The sequence below is a fragment of the Strongylocentrotus purpuratus genome, unplaced genomic scaffold (assembly GCF_000002235.5).
Source record: "Strongylocentrotus purpuratus isolate Spur 01 unplaced genomic scaffold, Spur_5.0 spur5_scaffold_6, whole genome shotgun sequence".
Lineage (NCBI taxonomy): Eukaryota > Metazoa > Echinodermata > Echinoidea > Camarodonta > Strongylocentrotidae > Strongylocentrotus > Strongylocentrotus purpuratus.
In genome coordinates this window covers 11744857-11763565 of record NW_022145612.1, presented here as the reverse complement: position 1 = coordinate 11763565, position 18709 = coordinate 11744857, and the positions used below count along the sequence as shown (strand labels likewise).

At 35.7% G+C, this 18709-nt stretch overlaps 1 protein-coding gene across 7 annotated transcripts in view; it reads right to left on the bottom strand.

The window, feature by feature from the left end:
• LOC764148 (glucose-6-phosphate 1-dehydrogenase X) overlaps positions 1–18709 on the bottom strand; it is a 43016-nt gene that overhangs the window by 14985 nt on the left and 9322 nt on the right. For all 7 annotated transcript variants that reach the window (XM_030973496.1, XM_030973498.1, XM_030973499.1 and 4 more), the window contains 2 exons: positions 15162–15242; positions 11242–11279 (listed from right to left, as the gene is read on the bottom strand). In XM_030973496.1, the coding sequence (XP_030829356.1) occupies positions 11242–11279; positions 15162–15242 (119 nt within the window). The remainder of the gene's footprint in view (positions 1–11241; positions 11280–15161; positions 15243–18709) is intronic.

Sequence of the window (18709 nt, the reverse complement as noted above, 5' to 3'; positions counted from 1 at the left end):
TCAGATAGACCAACGCATGTCTCAGTTTAATCTCATTTTACTCTACATATATCCCATGATAAGTTCAATTTTACAGGGTTATGTATTCAACTACTGCAACAATGACAAAACAGATACAAATCCTACCCGACATTTGTTTACTTGTAATTCATCATGTCCAGGCTTTTGACTTTACAAGCATTCACGGTGGAGAAATATACAAATGTACCAGTAGTTTATTTTTAGCTTGTTTGCTGACTTTATCTGTTTTCCTTCAAACAGTGCAGAGCCAGATGACAGGGTTCGGTCTATGCCATGCCATTCAGTAAACTACATCTAGGCCTACCAGTTTATTTTACAGTGAGAACATATTTTTAGGAACTTCTTATCATAATGAGTAATGATGACTCATGCAAATCTATGAATTGCTATTGTGGCATGGGAGAAATGAAGAATGATCAGGCTTAAAGATAAGAACCAGTTTGGGTCATGCGATTGCATTGTGAAAGAAACGTTGTGGAATCGATCAGAAAAGGTTGATCCTCTGGCATATAGGTATTGGTGTGTACTGCAAGGTTCTGGAATCATCAAAATGATAAGAAATTTGGCCTAGTCTTGGTAAAGTTTCAACTTTACACAGAAAGATGTATATGGAACTACTCGACACGTGCATGATATCTATCTGGTCCAGATAGATATAACAATTTACCAAATAAGGCAAATATATCAATTAGTAGGCGGTTTCTCGGCAAAAATTTGTATCATCTCATATTAGTCAAAACATATTCTTTCACATCATTGGTAATAAGAGATTCCATTTCATTTTTTGAGAGGGGGGCGTTTCCAAAACTGGTCTTTACCTTTTAAATACAAAAATGCTTATCTCACAATAATTTCAGGTACAGGGGCCCCTAAGCTATCGTTCATCACACATTAACACAAGGTTAACCTATTCAGCCGAAACTGGAAAGACCCAACAAATATAAAGATTAGGGGCATTCACAATCCAAGTAAAAAACTATTAGTTTTTAACACATTCCTGACTTTTCTCTTTAAACTAATCAGCTTTAAAGAATTTTACTCGTGTGTGAATAGGCTGTTGGAAATTTGAGTATATTGTACACCTAAGAATCATAAGCCTACAGCACAATATGGCATCACATACAGGCATACAGCCATAGATGCTTTTCCACATCCCTGGATATCTAATGTGGAGGCAGTAACTCAAACTGAAGGCAGTTTGATGGAAAGGAAATCCCTACTGTCAGTGCAAAGTGAAGAACGTGGCTGAATCAATTGACTTTTGAGACATGCTCTCTTGATTTAAGATTATGAGGTAGCATCCCGCTGTAGTGTTACGATCAAATTTCAATCAGATGTGGAAAAAGCCCCCCCCCCCCCCCCCCCCACACACACACAGTGCACACACTAAATGCTCTTTAAAGAGGAGGCCATACAAATTTATGTCTTCCCTCTGCAGTCACTTTCTCCACGAGCGACATGCAATGGTTGTACATGTACGGTAGTCCTCTACATGTTTGTCAATTTCATTATTTTCCTAGATCAGCTGTTGCAACCCCCCCCCCCCCCTCACAATCACACACCACTCTCCTCTAAATAGGAGGGTTGTACAAATTTGATGTCCATCATCTGCAGTTACACCCTCCATGAGGTACACACAACTGATGTAGACCTACATTTATAATGCATTATAATGCATTATAAAAACCTACTTGGTTGGGATTTCTACGCAGTGACTGATGGAGGTTATTCGAGCCTAATGCTGACAAATGGGTGGTTCATGCATGCAGCAGCATGGTCCGATAAATAAGTGCTGTTGAAAGTTTTTAATGGCTTTTCGGTCGAGATGAATTTCCTACACTTTGCAGGAAGTCTCAATATTCAGACTTCAATTACTCATCTATTTAACACTAAAGAAATTAGTTTCTATGAAAAGGAAAATTTCATCAAAATTTGATTTCCATCATTTTTTTTAAAATAATGCACTTGTTTTCTATTCCATGTTAATGTTCATCTAATCATGGACCCTAACTTTCATAGGCACAGGAATTCTATTACCCCAGCTTTAGCCTTGCTGGCCTGCCAAATGAATTCTATTAGATACATGGCAAGATAACTACCGGGTATCAATTGGAGTTTCATTTACTGCTGACTTTTCTTTTAAAGAGAACATTTAGGAGATCATCCATTAGAAGGCCTATCCTTGTTTTTAAACCAACATACATGTTTTAAAACAATCTATATAACAGGAAGTGGGCATACATGTAAAACTACTGAATGATTCTCAGTGACAATATCTTGAAGCAAGAAGTAAATCGGTACACACTCAGACATAAATCTTCACTCAGAGTGTCTGAATCTTCAAGACTACATGAGATTGATGGTAAGGATGAGAATAAGCTGGAGAGCAGTCCGACCAATCTCTTATTATCTGTGAGGCATAAACATCGTTTCACTGATCATGATGGTGGTAGCTATTTTGCTATTTCAAATCAAAGATCAAATGGCCTGTTTGCACTGTGGGGGGGGGGGGGTAAATGAAACCTGTACTAAGAAATGGCGTATAAGGAATCACAATATCCCCGCTTTCACACAGGGGGAAAATTCTTTGAAGCTGATTAGTTAGAGCTTTAAACTAATCAGCTTTACATACAACCCCTAGTAGTTTTGTGTGTTGCGAAAATATATTTTTCCCCTATTTTTTTCCTATTTTTTCCCTATTTTCTGGAAATGCAGACTATTTTTTCCCTATTTCCTTCAAGAAAATAGAAAAAAAATAGGGCTATTTTTTTCCTATTTTCAAGTACAAACTATTTTTTCCCTATTTTTTTCACCTATATTTTTTTTCAGACTATTTTTTTCCTATTTCCTATAAGAAAACAGGAAAAAAATAGTCCTATTTTTTTCCTATTTTCAAGCATAAACTATTTTTCCCCCTATTTTTTACCTTCAACTTTTGTGGACTATTTAGGTGGTCTGTCAACGACAGATCACCTATTGTTTTCGTCAGAATTTTCTTTCTTTATTATTATTATTTATTTTTATTTATTTTCACACTTTTTTGTTAACAGGATAACTCAAGATCAGTTTAGTCAATTTCGTTCAATTTTGGCACAGTCATAGGTCATTGTCATGAGACGTTAGAGTAACATTTTCAAGGTCATCAAGTTTTCATGACGTCATCCAGGCGCCATTTTGTGTTTTTTTTTGGTACTTTTTACTCATGATCATATCTTTATAACGGAAAGGCATTTCCCATTCATATTTATCACGATTAAGGTCAATATCCGTCCGGTCAATTTCAGGTCAGAAAACGCGCGCGCATGCGTACGTCCGCGCGTCACCGCGCGCGCAAAAAATAAAAATGCTCCAAATCGTCTCAAATTAATTTTGCATACGTTTCAGGCCATTTCAAGCATTTTGCAAAAAAACGCGCACACGCGGATGGGCGCGCGTTTTCGCGCGTACTGATATTTTGCAACATAGAATCGCTGAATTTTTTCTGTCATCATGTTTGACACATTTTTCCAAGCATTTTGATACCTTGTTCACCTTTTTCTGACCAGTAATAACGGAATGAGCGTCCGTTTAAGATAATGTCCGTGCGTGCGAGCTCTCGTAATACATAGCATACATGGGCAAAAACATGCCTATACAAAATCCATTGTAGCGCTTTAGGATGCAAGTTGAACCCAATTTTTTTTCCATATTTTGATAGAGTATGAATTGGAAATATGATTTCATGTCTCATTTGACCCTCAATAGGCCTGTTTACTAATGATATGCGAGTGACGTCATAATCCCTCGCACCCTAGCGATTGTTACTACGTAGGGCAAGCTTTGCGTGGTGCGGCACGGTCGCCACATTGTTTTTCCATGCCCGCTACGCTATACACATACAAAGCCATTGCTAGCGACCGCGACGTTTTTTCACCCTAATTTCTACAATGGCATCGCCTTCGACATCGAGTTGTAGTTCCAGCAAGCCGTTTTCGCAGTGGACAGTGAAGGAGCTCACCGATTATTTAAGAAAGAGAGGAGTTACGACATCAGGGTACAACAAACAGAAACTAGTTCAACTTGCGACTGCTGTGGCCGATATCGCTTTGCCCCAAGACCCGGACCTTGCGAGCTTCGACTCCGCACGGTCGCTGCGGGAGAAGTTGGAGCGTGCGGGGTGCTCGTTCGACGACCCAATGAAAATCACCGGCTACACCGAGAACTTTGAAAGTATACCAGATTTCGGATTATACGACATTTTCAACTACCGGTACCTGATAGTAAATAGAACTGACTACGACAGAAAGAAACTCAAAGCATATAATATGTCGATTCCAAAGTCCTTTCTTCCACAATTCTTAATCCATATTTTACACTTCTCCAGGTTCGTCTTTGGTTTGGGGAACGGGATGAAAAACACACCATTCATATGGGGTCTGTCTGCGTACCGTGAATCGCTGTTACACGTGCCGTAACAGCAATGCTTACCTCCCATTTTTGCGATATTTCGTCGGATTTCGGAAAATAAAATCGAAGATTTGTCATGTACAACTGAGAAAAACTATATTTATTTTAATTATATACCCTAAGGTTGGAAAACAAACAGTTTTAAACGAAGTTTATTAGGACGATGATCAGCCTTTTTTTCCTCGCATTCCCCACATCGCCGTATACAAAGTGTGTGTAGCAGGGCCGTAGCAGACACTGCGCTCGGTTTGTTTGCCAGAGCTTACAACCGTGTGCAAATTTAAAGGTCCGTGAATACATTAGTAAACAGGCCTATTAACTCATGACGTCATCATAATGGCCTCCCAACTCAAAATTTCAATTTGCATATTATGACGTCAGCAGATTTCTGGAAAATAGACTGTATCTCTGTCAATATTGATCAATTTTCTTTTAAATTTTGATATGATCTAGCTGAGACAATTCTCTACAAATGCAGTCTACACAATATTTCATTTTAATAAAGGCATCATGGCGTATTTTTGCGATTAAAGGAGGCATGTCAATTTTTCACATTTTGCGTGTATTCTCTATGGGACATGACTTTTTCTCAAAACTGGATTCTACATCCTGTCTTTTGCGAGCAATATCTCCGTCGTTTTAGCTTTGTTTACTCTGAACTTTGAGTATGTTGTAGCTGAGACAATAAGCTATCACTAGTGTGCCCTTTATTTTTCGATCAGATGCCGGGATCATGCTCATATTTCAATTACAAAGTGGGATTTGTGCATTCCATTTTCCGTTTACGTGTAATCTCTATGGGAAATGTTTTGGTATATCGGTAACGCACTTGACTTCCGACCTCGAGGTCCCTGGTTCGAGTCCGGGCGTCTCCAACAATTTTTTTTCTTCACTTTTTTTTTCTTTTTGACCATTCACTCTACCATCTCCTTTGAATATTAAAACACGTACAATCGCAAATAATGTAATAAACAACCATATTTACTTTATTATTACCCTATTATCACTAGATCCATTACTTTTTGCGTGTAATCCTTATGGGAGATGACTTTTTCTCAAATCTGGATTCTACATTCTTGTCTTTTGCGAGCAATATCGCCGTTATTTCGGCTTGATTTTTGTTGATTTTTGAGTATGTTGTAGCTGAGACTATATACTATCTAAATGTTCTCTCATTTTTTTCAGTCTGATGTCATCGTGGTCTGTTAATGATAATCATCAACATCATCATGATCATCATCATCATCATCGTCATCCCCATTACTATCAAGATCATCATCATCATCATGATCATCATTGTTTACATGTCTATATAACTTCTCCCTTTCTCAATATAGTAAATATTATAATACATCATAAGACTTGAAGACAGACCACCTAATTCGTCCCCATGACGAATTAAATTTCTAGTTTATTCCTATTTTTTTTAAAGAAAATAGGAAAAAAATAGTTCTATTTTTTCCTATTTTCGAGTACCAAACTATTTTTTCCCTATTTTTTCACCTTCATCTTTTTCAGACTATTTTTTTCCTATTTTCTCCAAAAAAATATGAAAAAAATAGGACTATTTTTTCCCTATTTTTTCGTCTTAATCTTTTTCAGACTATTTTTTCCCTATTTTTTCACCTTAATCTTTTTCAGACTATTTTTTCCCTATTTTTTCACCTTTTTCTTTTTCAGACTTCTTTTTACCTATTTGCGAGTACTATTTTCTTCCTATTTTTTGCACTTAAATTTTTTATGACATGATACAAATTTGTAAACTATTTTTTGTCTATTTTCTAAACTTGCATATTTTCAATGTTTATGACTGGCATCCTTTTCAAAAAGCCCGCTTCTCCTGCCATTATCTCTGTTGTTCATTTTGCGACTTATTGGTGGTTTTTAGCTGTGGGGTCACATATTGAATAGTGAGCTCAAAGATGACCATAAATAAACAATGTGTAAAAAGAAAATGTACGAAATTTCAATTTTGTTCCTTTATTAATATTCTTGATTTTATTTACAAACTATAGTAGTGACTAGTGCACTCAAAGATAACCATACATAAACCATGTGTAAAAAGAAAATGTCCACATAGACATTTCAACCAAAAAAAATCTCCTTTATTAATAGAAAAAAAAGCATTCGATCGAGATATTCCCGTTCTATGTGTGTGCAAAGTTTCAACGTAGAGGACAGTACGCAAGTACCCGTACGTAATTTGAAAATGACCCGTTATTTGAATTAGTGCCCATCGGACTTTTGCTGATTTTCGTTCATCAAACGTCTCCAAATCACACCAAAATGTCTTCCAGCAATTATTCTAGCGATGAAATTTCATCAAGAGATAGTGACTCCTCATACTCCGATGCCTCATTGTCCCATTTTAGTGATTCTTCCCAAGAAAATGAGCCCGACAAATTTTCAAAATATTACTAGTCCCACTCGTAGAGAAACGAGTCTGTTGTCGAATGACGGACCATCGACGAGCGGAACTGGCCCCAGAAAACAGCTGAAAAGGTACGTTTATTTCTGAAACTTAATTATATTATGATATACATATTTTTATTGTGTCTGTTGTTGAATATATTGCTACTTCATAGACATAATTAGTAGGCCTATAGAATGTTATTTTACGTATCAATATTCACATGTAGTGTTGAGGTTGTAGACTAACTCCGGGAAGTTCCAACACCGGCGCCGCAGGCGTCGGAGCTTCGGGTGGTTTCGTTGGTCTCTCGTGGGGGCTAGTAAAACAGCCGATTGGGTGATATTATCGTTAAATCTGCAAAGGGAGTACTTACAATTTTTACATCATAGGGTGCACGACTCCTCAGGGCTCAACTCCAATCACTTGAATGTATAATTTGAAGAAGTCTTCGATGGGAAAAAAGGTTAATTCGGGGTACTACACCAACGATTCTTCCATGTCGCAGCGTTGATTCAAAATAGCGATGAGAAGGTACGCATGCGCGGCAGTGGCAAAGAAAATATGAATATTCATGCTATCGAGCGCCGATCGCTCGAAATCGCTGAATATGGGTCTGCAGATAAACATGAAGTTGTAGATCATGCCATGATCTACACCAGCTTCTGCAACTAATAGACCCTTTTACAAAGTTATTCAAATTTATGGATGTTTCTTTCCTGGGGATAGTAACAAGGGATTCCATTAACCTGTTATTAACTAATGAACTTCAGTACTTGCATGGAATCCAAATTGCATATATTACTTGCTGCTATGCCCGGCCCCCCCACTCAGGTTTCAAAATGACCGCATGCGTGTTGCCAAAATGTCCTTTTCGTAACAAAAGAAAAAGGACGAGCCGTATTGACTTTACACACCGGACTTTTGCTGAAAAGGGGGGGGTGCGGAAAAAGGCTCGTATACAAAAGAAAAAGGTCGAGCCGTATTGACTTTACACACCGGACTTTTGCTGAAAAGGGGGGGTCGGTTGGAACACGCATATGCGTACCCTAAATAACACTGAGTGGGGGGGGCCGGGCTGCTATGTCTGGCAAGCTTTCAGGTTATCAAGAACAACCTTTTTTTTTAAAGTATGCATAAAATTTGAATATGTTAGTGAAAAGGTGTATTAGATCACCTTAAAATTCTTGGAGAAAGCATGTTTATATTATATTCAATTATATTTTTACTTATTGAAAGTGTATGCCTTTCTATGTTTAAAAAAAATAATTCTTGGCTATAAATAACAAAGTATTTGTTATCTTAATTTCTTTTCAGCATTCACACTGAAGGTGCGACCCAACGAGTCATCGCCCTCCGTTCTTCGTCAGGCCATGCGGGTGAAGATAGAAGGCGTTAAGTATAGACACAATAAGAAACATAACCTGTAGATATCTAACCTTCATCCTCCCTTCCATGTAGTTATTAGTTATTAGTGTAATTAGTAGTAGAAATTTACTTGCCATATAGCTCTTATCTAGTATACTTTTTAAAAACTACTTTACACATGATAGATATGTTTGAAATTTATAAAGATGTTTTCTGTTTACTATCATTATTGCCAAAGACCAGCTGACATGTTCTGCCTTTCTTAGCTTGCCAATGACAGGGTATTCATGTATTGCAACTTGTATATATATTTTTTTTTTACTTTTGATGTGGAGTTTAAACACCAGAAGAAAAAAAAATTACTATTTCCAAAGATATGCAGTGTTATAAGCTTGATATATTCTGCCTTTTTATGTAGAAAATTTACTTTGCCATACATTAGCTCTATCAAGTACTTTGTTGACAAACATTCATATATGATAAATATGTTTGAAAGTTTGAGAAAAAAAAAAGTTTTTTTTATTACATGTATGTTAATGTTTAGTGCATATTACTATCTTGCCCCCCCCCCCCCCCGAAAAAAAAAAATCAGCTGATGTGTTCTGATTACAGATACTTGCCAAAAACAGGGTATTCAGTGCAACTTGTACATTCATATATATAGATATATATATATTTTTTTACTTCTAACATAGAGTTTATACAATCGGTACAAAATATCATTATTGCCAAAGATATGCATTTATTGCATTGTACCTATCAGCTTGATTCATTCTGCCTTGTCTTTGTAGAAATTTACATGCCGTACAATTTGGTTCTATCCAGTACTGGATATTTGCTAACCTATATGATATGATATATGATACGTATACATGTATCATTGCCAAGGACACCAGGTGACATTTTCTACCTTTTTATACACTAGCTTGCCATGAATTAATGGCAATGCAACTAAAACAATTAATGCTAACATACATGTATAGTTTATTTATATATTTTAAAAAGCCATCTTACGTATAGTTGTTGTTGTTTTTGTACTAGCTTGCTTCAGTGTGTTCTACGTGTTTCATATTCTACCTCTTCCATGTGACTGCTTGCCATAAAATTAAATCATATAACTGCACCATATAACTGTATATAATTTTTTACGTGTATGTAATGAAGCTGACAACTCTTAATGGAGATATTGGAAATGTTGGTGATTGTGACATCATATACCTTAACATTGTACAATAATTGTTTTGTTATTAAATTCCTTTTTTAACATATAATTTTGTTTCTCATTCTATCCATCAAGACGTTTATAGATTTCAGTGATCAAGAGACTGCGTGATCGATTCTGAGAGTATAAGTTTATATGGTGTAACCAGCTAGGGCTTATTCAACACAATCCATTTGCACAATGACTATGACAATGAGAGAATGGTTGACTCTGAAGTGGTGTACTGGAACTGAGAGTGGTTTGAGAAGTATCTTTGAATGGATCAATGTTACAATGTGTGTCAATCCATGAACAACAAATACAACAGCATACATCACTCAGTAACAAAAATAGAAGAAAAATAGATTTAGATTTCAAAAATACCTTTATTTTAAAAAAATAGGGGAAAAATAGGTTTGTAACTAAAAAATAGAAAAAAAATGTATTTAGAGAAATATATTTTTTATATATTTTGCGAGGCTCCTCTATTTTTTTGCTATTTTTTACTTGTTCCAAAACATATAGGCCCAAAAAAATTTTTTTTCTATTTTTTTCCTATTTCCAATATATTTTTTTACTATTTTTCGACTATTTTTAGGGAAAGAAAATAGATAAAAAATATATTTTTTTAATATTGTTTTTGTCTATTTTTGGTCTATTTTTTGACTATTTTTAAAACTATTTTTTTACTATTTTATTTTGACTAGGGACATCATTCACACACACAAAATTGTTGTGCGATTGTTCTGAGATTCACTGCTCTTAAATGTGCTGTAGGGCCATTGTGTGTTTACTATCAGGGAGATTGGCGCCCGCTTATTGGCGCCGGGTCTTAGCTCCTCCCAATTAAGGACGTATAACCGTTCGCACACAAAATTTCTTGCCTCATAGATACGGACTTCTTTTTACAGCCTGCTCCTATCCGAACAACGTATAAATAACGTTTACACAGGGAAAAATTTACTATAAAGCTGTTGAGTTAAAGAGCTTTAATACGATGAATTTTACCCCCGTGTGAAAAGTCTGTATGATGAATAGTGAACTCGCAAGAAAAAAATTTCATAGAAATAAACATTGTATGTAGGACATTGTTTTGAATAGGTCACTCAACGGCCTGAAAGCTGGTCAATCAATCTACTCATCAAGTGCTTGCTCACGATAGGCCCTGCCACATAAATGTATGTGGCTTTTTAATGATATGACATTCACATTGTTGTTTTGAAACCTGATTTTTTTTTTTTTTAATGACATCATGTGTGCAACAAGCCTCAAACCTCTGTATCACTATATACATGTATACAGACTTTTGTTTTACAATATTCATCCTATAACAAAATTATAAGTCATTGTATAACTATATGGTTTTTGTAATGCTATACAATCAATGTTGCTAGTGTGAATGAGGGGAACAGGATAATATCTATGCCTGTGAAACGGAATCCAGAACAAAACATTGCTTCATCCATCAACTGATGAATCCGTTAAAAGATTTAATGGGCAGCTGAATTGGTGCAATTGAAGGATTTTCCTACGAGTCTGAAATTGATTTTCTAATTGATTGGAGGTGAATAGAAAAAATTAATCTCTTTGGATCAAACACTTGCAAAAAAAAAAGGAAAGAAAAAAAAAGGAAAGAAAAAAAAGGAAAGAAAAAAAGAAGCATGTATGGGTGTATCATATCATAATACAGTTTTAACTGCTCGATACATCTCATTTCACACCTGTATGAATGTAAATGTATCTTGCATAATGTGAATTTAATGTTATGTGTTTCAATGGATAAACCAATACTTACCAAAGTGTTGGGTAGATCTTCTTCTTTGCCAAGTCTCCCTGTATATTGAAGAGTGAATATTACAGATGGAGAAAAAAGAAGACGGAAGGAACCAGACAAAGAGAGAGAGAGAGAGAGAGAGAGAGAGAGAGAGAAAAAAAAATGTAATTAATATATCTCATTTCATTAAAACAAATACATTCAGATGATATTACCAGTGAGTATGTCTTAAAATATACAATGATAGAAAAAGATATAATTTACTGCAGATGCTTCACTTAAATATTAGATACCATTGCCATCTTCTTTATTCTGCATCCCTCACATCTCCCTCACTTTCTCTCCCTCTCTCTCTCTCTCGCTCTCTCTTGCTCTCTCTCTCTCTCTCTCTCTCTCTCTCTCTCTCTCTCTCTCTCTCTTGCTCTTGCTCTCTCTCTCTCTCTCTATTTCTCTCTCTCTATTTCTCTCTCTTGCTCCCCCTCTTCCTCTCTTTCTACCTCTCTCTCCCTCTCTTTCAATCTACACACATAAATCAATGAATCTAATCATATATGTAACCAATTGTTTCCTGTCTACAAATGTCAACTCCTACCCAATTCACCTGGAAGGCCTTATTAATCTAGAAACCCATTAAAGACTCAATCCAAAATGAATGGAAATGGATCAATATTGGTCAATGGCATTGACTCTTATATCCTTTAATTGCAGCTGGCTTTTATATTCAGAGTGGGTAAAAAAAAAATCACTTTATTCATTTAAATTGTGCATCATACACTATTTACTCAAAGCCAAGCAAATTAAGCTTAGTAATTTATACTGTGAATAATTTACTATCGTTATCAAAGTAAAGCAAAAGCAGCGACTTCAATAGAAATATTACAACACTGAAAGTATTCCAATGAATAATTTTGTGATATTTGTAGACGTACATTTAGGTACATCAGCAAAGTTTAAAAATCCTACTCATCATAAAACATACGGCTTTCATTTATCAAAAATTTAACCTCAATTCAAAAGACAAACAATTATAATAATTTTGCTGCACGAGACTGGACATATTTGCTCTCTCTATGGCTTTATCTACATCTGAATTTAGCAACACCTTATCTTGCATGACTTGCAAAAATATCTTGATAACACACAAAAGAATACATTTCATGACCAGTTGTAATCTACAATGATAAGAGTCATCCTTGATTGAATTTTCTTTCTCATCTATCAAAATGAAGGGAAAAAAATTGCCAAGTCATTAAAATTTATAAAACCTTCCAATCAATGTGAGTAGCAATTCCGCCGAGGCAACTGCAATAAGCAATTCTTACAAGAATTGATTCAAAAGTGCCTGGGAATATATTAGCATTCTTCAGGACGAGAAATTATTCATGGAAAATCTTTTCAGAAAAATGATGTATCAGCAATTTACAGGTCCTAGTAAAAACAATCGTAGGAATATACATGTACTGTACATGAGGATGACACATTGAACATTGAAAGGAAGTCAAAATATTAAGCAATTTATTTTCTTTCATAACGGTCAGAATTTGGTTTGTACATGGCGTAGATAAAATAAACTATTATTGAATGGATGTTTTGTCTACATGTATGTTGTAATGATACCCTTTAAAATGTAGACTGAGAAGTAGAAAAGAAGCAGCAAAATGTGAAAGGGGGTTAAAAAATATTGTGCACTTTTTAAGGACACTACATATGTATTAACTTATTAATGATAGACTTATATACTAGTCAAGGCTACATGGGGCAATTTTAGTACCGGTACATAATACCATTAGTGACAAGGTTCACCAAGACCTAAGCCAATAGAGATGAAAAAGTATCATTCGACAATTGGATTATCATCTGGAGTGGAGATGGAATAAATTATCAAGTCAACTAATGAATGCCCAGCAGAGGTGGCTACAGTCACTATGCAAATACAAGAAGCCGTCATCATTATCTTCCTCATGAGCTTATCAATTATCCTGCATTCAGACAACCAGAATTCATCGTTTATGGTTTTGCAGTTTTACAATTTATATCTTGACTTCCTTGTTTGCAATGTACTTTTGAGTAAAGAGACTTACAAGTAGGCTACAGTATACAATGTACAGTATCACAAGGCATCAAGAAGGGAAATTCCCTCTTGACATCCTTATACCTTATAATGGTAACCACAAAAAAAACTTTAAAAGCAGGGGTTAGGGGTGATGACACAACAAAGGGTTTTACAGATTTTGAATCTCCTTTTCTTTATAGATGAATAAATAATGGGGGGAAAAATACACAAACAAATTACAGACAGAAGAAGTCACTTTTGTCTGTCCACTTATCAACTAGGGTTATCACCAGTGAATAACACCCTTAGTGCAGGAGAGATTTTAGAAAATATTTCCAAGGGCTATCCCCCCCCCCCCCCCCCCCCCCACCCAGACAAGGAAACATACAAGGGTAATGTACTAAACATGACAATGCATTCTTTCAACTGGCAAACTTGTTTTGGTCCTCCAACATCCAATAATCCCATTTCATTTAATGTCATGTGGGTTTAAAGAAGATATAACTCACCCCTCCCTTATAAGTATACTGATGTATTTCATGTCTTATGAAGAGGCTAAAAAGTGCACTTAACATGACATATGTTCCACTCCCGATTTGTCAAAATGCACGGTGACAAAGTAATTACATTTGGAGGGTTTCGTTATGCATTTTCAATCTCATTAAGGCAGATGCAATGAGGGAGTTGATTAGATAAGAGCCAGGTACGCCGCTCGTGCCAGAGGCGACTTCAACTTGCCGGAAAAAAAAGGAGGGAGAATATTGCCAATATCGCAAGGCAAATGCATCGCTCGCCTAGCCTCTTATAATTAACCTTGTCCAGATAGAAACACTTTTTTATATTACAAGAATAGGCTATCATTGGATATATGACATTCAAACTCTATCCTTCCATATATCCCAGTAATCTATTCTGTCTAACTCAATACCTGTACATCTTTCAAAAGATCTTTAATTGTAATAAATGGATTCAAAGTAAATACAAAACGATGAAATGATTAAAAAGTATGATAATTCCAATCAGTGTCGGAAGAGGTTTAATCTCATCGAAATAATTACCTCCATTTATCCTGGGCTTTTTCTCTTCCATTTCTTGTATTAATAATGTTACAAAATCTAATTAATAAACATAGTCAATGTCATGTTGTTTTAAGTAAATGTATACTGCAGAATATTAATCCAGTTCAAAGTAGTGAGGAACTAAGATGTTTTTGATGGTTCCAAGAATTCAAATGATCATGTTTTTACCGGTACCATCTTCTTAAAGGGTGAAATGGTCAAGTCAGTGCACATTCCATGGGTTTGAAAATTGATTGGATTCAAATGTTGATTGTACATGACACAATTGCTCAGCATCCTTCTACATCCTTCATTCATATCTTCAACCCTCAACCCAATTAATACTGAATAACCTAACCTGCACATGTTACTCTAATCCTAATCTAAAACACCACTCCAACCTACATATAAGCCCTCATCCTTGTTTTTCTTAAAACAAAGATTGGAGCAAATTGAATGTCAAAAAGAGCAAATGCTGAATCTCCCTAATGTTAACTCGTCTGGAATGCTAAGCCTGGGTTAATTTTGGATTAAACCACTTGGGAAAGCTTCAAAGAAAATGAAACCGCCTCCAACCAACAGGAAAGTGAGATAATAACCATAATCCTCAAGCATTTAATCCACAGATCTACATGTATGTATTGAAGGCCTACTATTTCGCAATGTAGTATGTTTCACTGGAGCAATATTTTCAAGGAATTCTGCCATTTGGCGTAACTTGCCATATAAACGCACATCATTAAGATACGTTTTCAAATTAATTTCTATGATCACTGTTGATTCAAAGTATTAACATGAACTTGACTAGTAAAGATGAGATTGATACTTACAGAAGCACCTAGAACAACAAAGATATGAGGAACCTCATCTTCCTGATTCATGCTGTCCCTCAGCAAGGAAAGACCACTCTCCTAGAGGATGGAAGAAAACAAAAACAATTATAGATTTTAATCATGTTTGTACAAACTGAGTGAACAAATCAATATTCCCAGACTCAGAATGAACACACATTGTATACAGGCAGCAGCATTTTCCTTTTGTCTTTTGAAGAAAGAATTAATGTCAGACTCAGATGGTATTAAATACATATCATATGTCTGGAGCCAAAATGGCATTGACATAAACTCATACTGTTACTTCTATATATTGAACACCCTTCTGGCTTCAAACAGACAATATATTTTTATTCCATCTGTAAGTACATCATTCAAAGCCTTTTTTTTTTTTTTTTTAATTTAGAGTCACTTCTTTTAGAGCCTCACATCTTTGTGTATAAAGAAGCATAGAGATAATGTACATGAATATTCTTGTACTCATGCCATACTGTATTTTACTTTCTGATTGAGTCTGTTCCAGAAGACTACATGTAAAACGACTCTGTAAAGATTCAGAGTCCTGTCCATCAATCATTTCTACACTGTAATCAACACACAAAATGAAATGTAAGTAAAAAAAAAAAGAGCAAAATATTTAGTGGCATTTAGGTAGACACATGTCCCAAAGTAGATGCACATTAGGCATGTACATGTAATTCATGTGCACATGACCAGATGTTACCAATAACTCTAGCTTCTGTAAGTCACCAAACTGTTGCAGTGTTGCAGCAATTCTGTACTTGGTTTAGATCATGTGATTTCCTTCTAAAGAGTAAAGATGACACTCAAGTTAATTGGACCAGTTCCTGCAGGAATTGGGGGGTCAAGAAAAGTCTTGTTTGTTCAATACGCTGGGTGATGAAATGATGACATCGTTAAAAGGAAATGCGTTTAAACTGACAGGGGTTGAACAAAAAAATCTTTGAAAATCAAATATTTGTTAGCTGTCCTTGCTGTGAAAACATCTAACCTGTTATCTTTGTAGGGGAAGGGTGGACACACTATACTACAGTTATAAGAACAAGACAGGCAATTAGTAGCAATTGTAGAAGTGGGAAAGAGGATGTTTTTATTTGTTCATTTTTTAATGAACGTCTCTGTTATTCTGAAACCCCAGAGAGCCCATGTGGTCAAATAGTTTGTGAAGATTTTTAGTATCACACAATAAAATTACATGCAGATGTAGAAAAGGGTGCTCTAGCATTCGCCCCCGTTACAATTGTTCTGGTCTTTATGTTAGGGTTAGTGTTGCAATTAGGTTTTACTTTAGGTTTAGGCTTGTGTTAAACTTTTGGAGTAGTGTCTGGCTCAGGGTAAGGCATTTAATTAATCTAGAAAATCAACTAGTTTGCAATGCATAAACTCTTGTAAGTCTTAAAATATTACAGAGGGTCTGAGCTAGGATACTAATACAGAGACCACACTCAATATGCTCTGTACTGTAGCTGCTCCTCATAGCCAGAGAGTGACAGAGTTAGGCTCTGCTCAAGTCTAAAGACTTTGTTTTAGTGTCAAATTAGAGTCTGTGCCTGCAGGTTAGAAATGTACTGCTGAGCAATTATTGCAGGAGCAAGTAATGTACATGTTCCTTCACAGAAAGTTATTGCAAACAGTCCCTTTTTTCGATCAAGAATATACTGTAGATACATAAACATTTGTTCTGAAGGCAAATACATGTGCAAGGCGGGCACACAGCACAAAATTCTTCCCAGAACATTGGCCAAATGGAACCTTCTCGTAGATCGTAAAAACCCAAAATAAAATCCAAAATATCTAGATACTTCTATTGGAGGCCCGTCATTAAATTTCATGCTAACCCCAATGTGGCTGCATGCAGCAACTATATCTAGAATTGGATACTGATTGCAGTAACCAGCAAAAGCAGGAATTTCAATAATTTTCCTGACATTTGCTACTACTCCACAAAGCAATAATTTGGCAAATATGTGTTTGTACCTGCAGTTGAATATGGACATATGGTGCATGATAATGCCAAGCAAAAATCTGATATATGAAAACCAACTCTAGACTGCTGCTTATATTCAAATCAAGAACTGTGGTATGGTTCATGAATGCACTTTTATAAATGAGGCATTTAGACAGATACAGTCATGTACCCTAGATCTGTAGGTTCATGTCTAGTATACATGTTTAAACTGAACATAATGTACACACATACGCCGCCATGCCATGATCAGGGATCTGATAGGGGTTTGGGATACATGGCCTTTTAACATGATGGTGCCAGCATTAATAGTACGGGTTCATTTTCATGGGCGCCAATTTAAAACTACAAGTGTAAATTCCTATGGTGAAATTAATGCTATATTTTGTGGCTTAGATAGCAACTACTGTACATGTACATGTACATCTATAAGATCTCTCAACATATTTATTGTAATCATGATCAATGGATGTGACTTTTTTTTTAATCTTCTAAAAGTGAAACTACAATGAAGAATGATTCCTATGCCAGGGAACACTTCCCTTGTTAGCTTCATTTTATTATTCTTTTAAAAGCATAGTTAATGATACAAAATATGTGCAAAATAAAATACAGATATGAAACTGTAGTTCCGACTACTAAGTACTTGAAGAAAATGGATTAAATAAATATCGAGCAATGAGCTTTTCCAAAGCTCTTTGGAAGAGCATAGAGATGTTATTTCATAACGTCTAATTATGCGCTATACAAGAACTGAACTATTATTATTATTATTATTCACTATACAGGGAGCTATTTGTTAACTTAATACATATAAGTTTTAGTTAACCTGTACCTGAGCTAGCATTCAAGGAAACTTTGGCAAATGCAACTTCTTTACCAGTTTAATAGGAAAGAACAGTTTAGGGTTCGGGGCATTTACACTATGAGCAAAAACCATCAGGTTTTCTCACAATCCTGAGTTTTGTTGGAAGTTGCTATGCAACTACCCATAAACACAACAAATAACACAACTCAGTGTGGGTTTTTGAAATGCCCGTGGAAAATCCACACATTATTCCAGTGCAGTGAAAAAATACACGGGGGCTCAGGGCGAAATAGCCCCCGAAATGCCCAAAAGAGCCCCCGAAAATCAGAAAAGAGCCCCCTTAAATTTGCATAGACTTCAATGCAAAACAAATTTTAGAATGTTATTTTCATGCAGGCAAGGTTGAAAAGTAGCCCCCGAAAAATGAATAATAATTTTTTCCCTGTTCCAGTGTCAACACACCAGTGAATTATTTCGGATTTTGGTTTTAAATTAGCTTCTCCTCCCTTCCATGCTAATGCCTGCAGAGCAGCGACAAGTGACAACTCACAATGAAAGAGCTTTTATGGGTTTTTTATTAATATAATTCGTAGTTCAAATAAATCAATGGTTTTTCAAAGTGTTTTTCTGCAATGTAAAGAGTCCCTTTGTTGACACTAAGAGCAAAGACTGAAATATTACAAGCAATTTCATTACAGGTAGCATTTAGTAAAATACTATCAGTGGCGGATCCAGGGGGGTAAAAAGGGG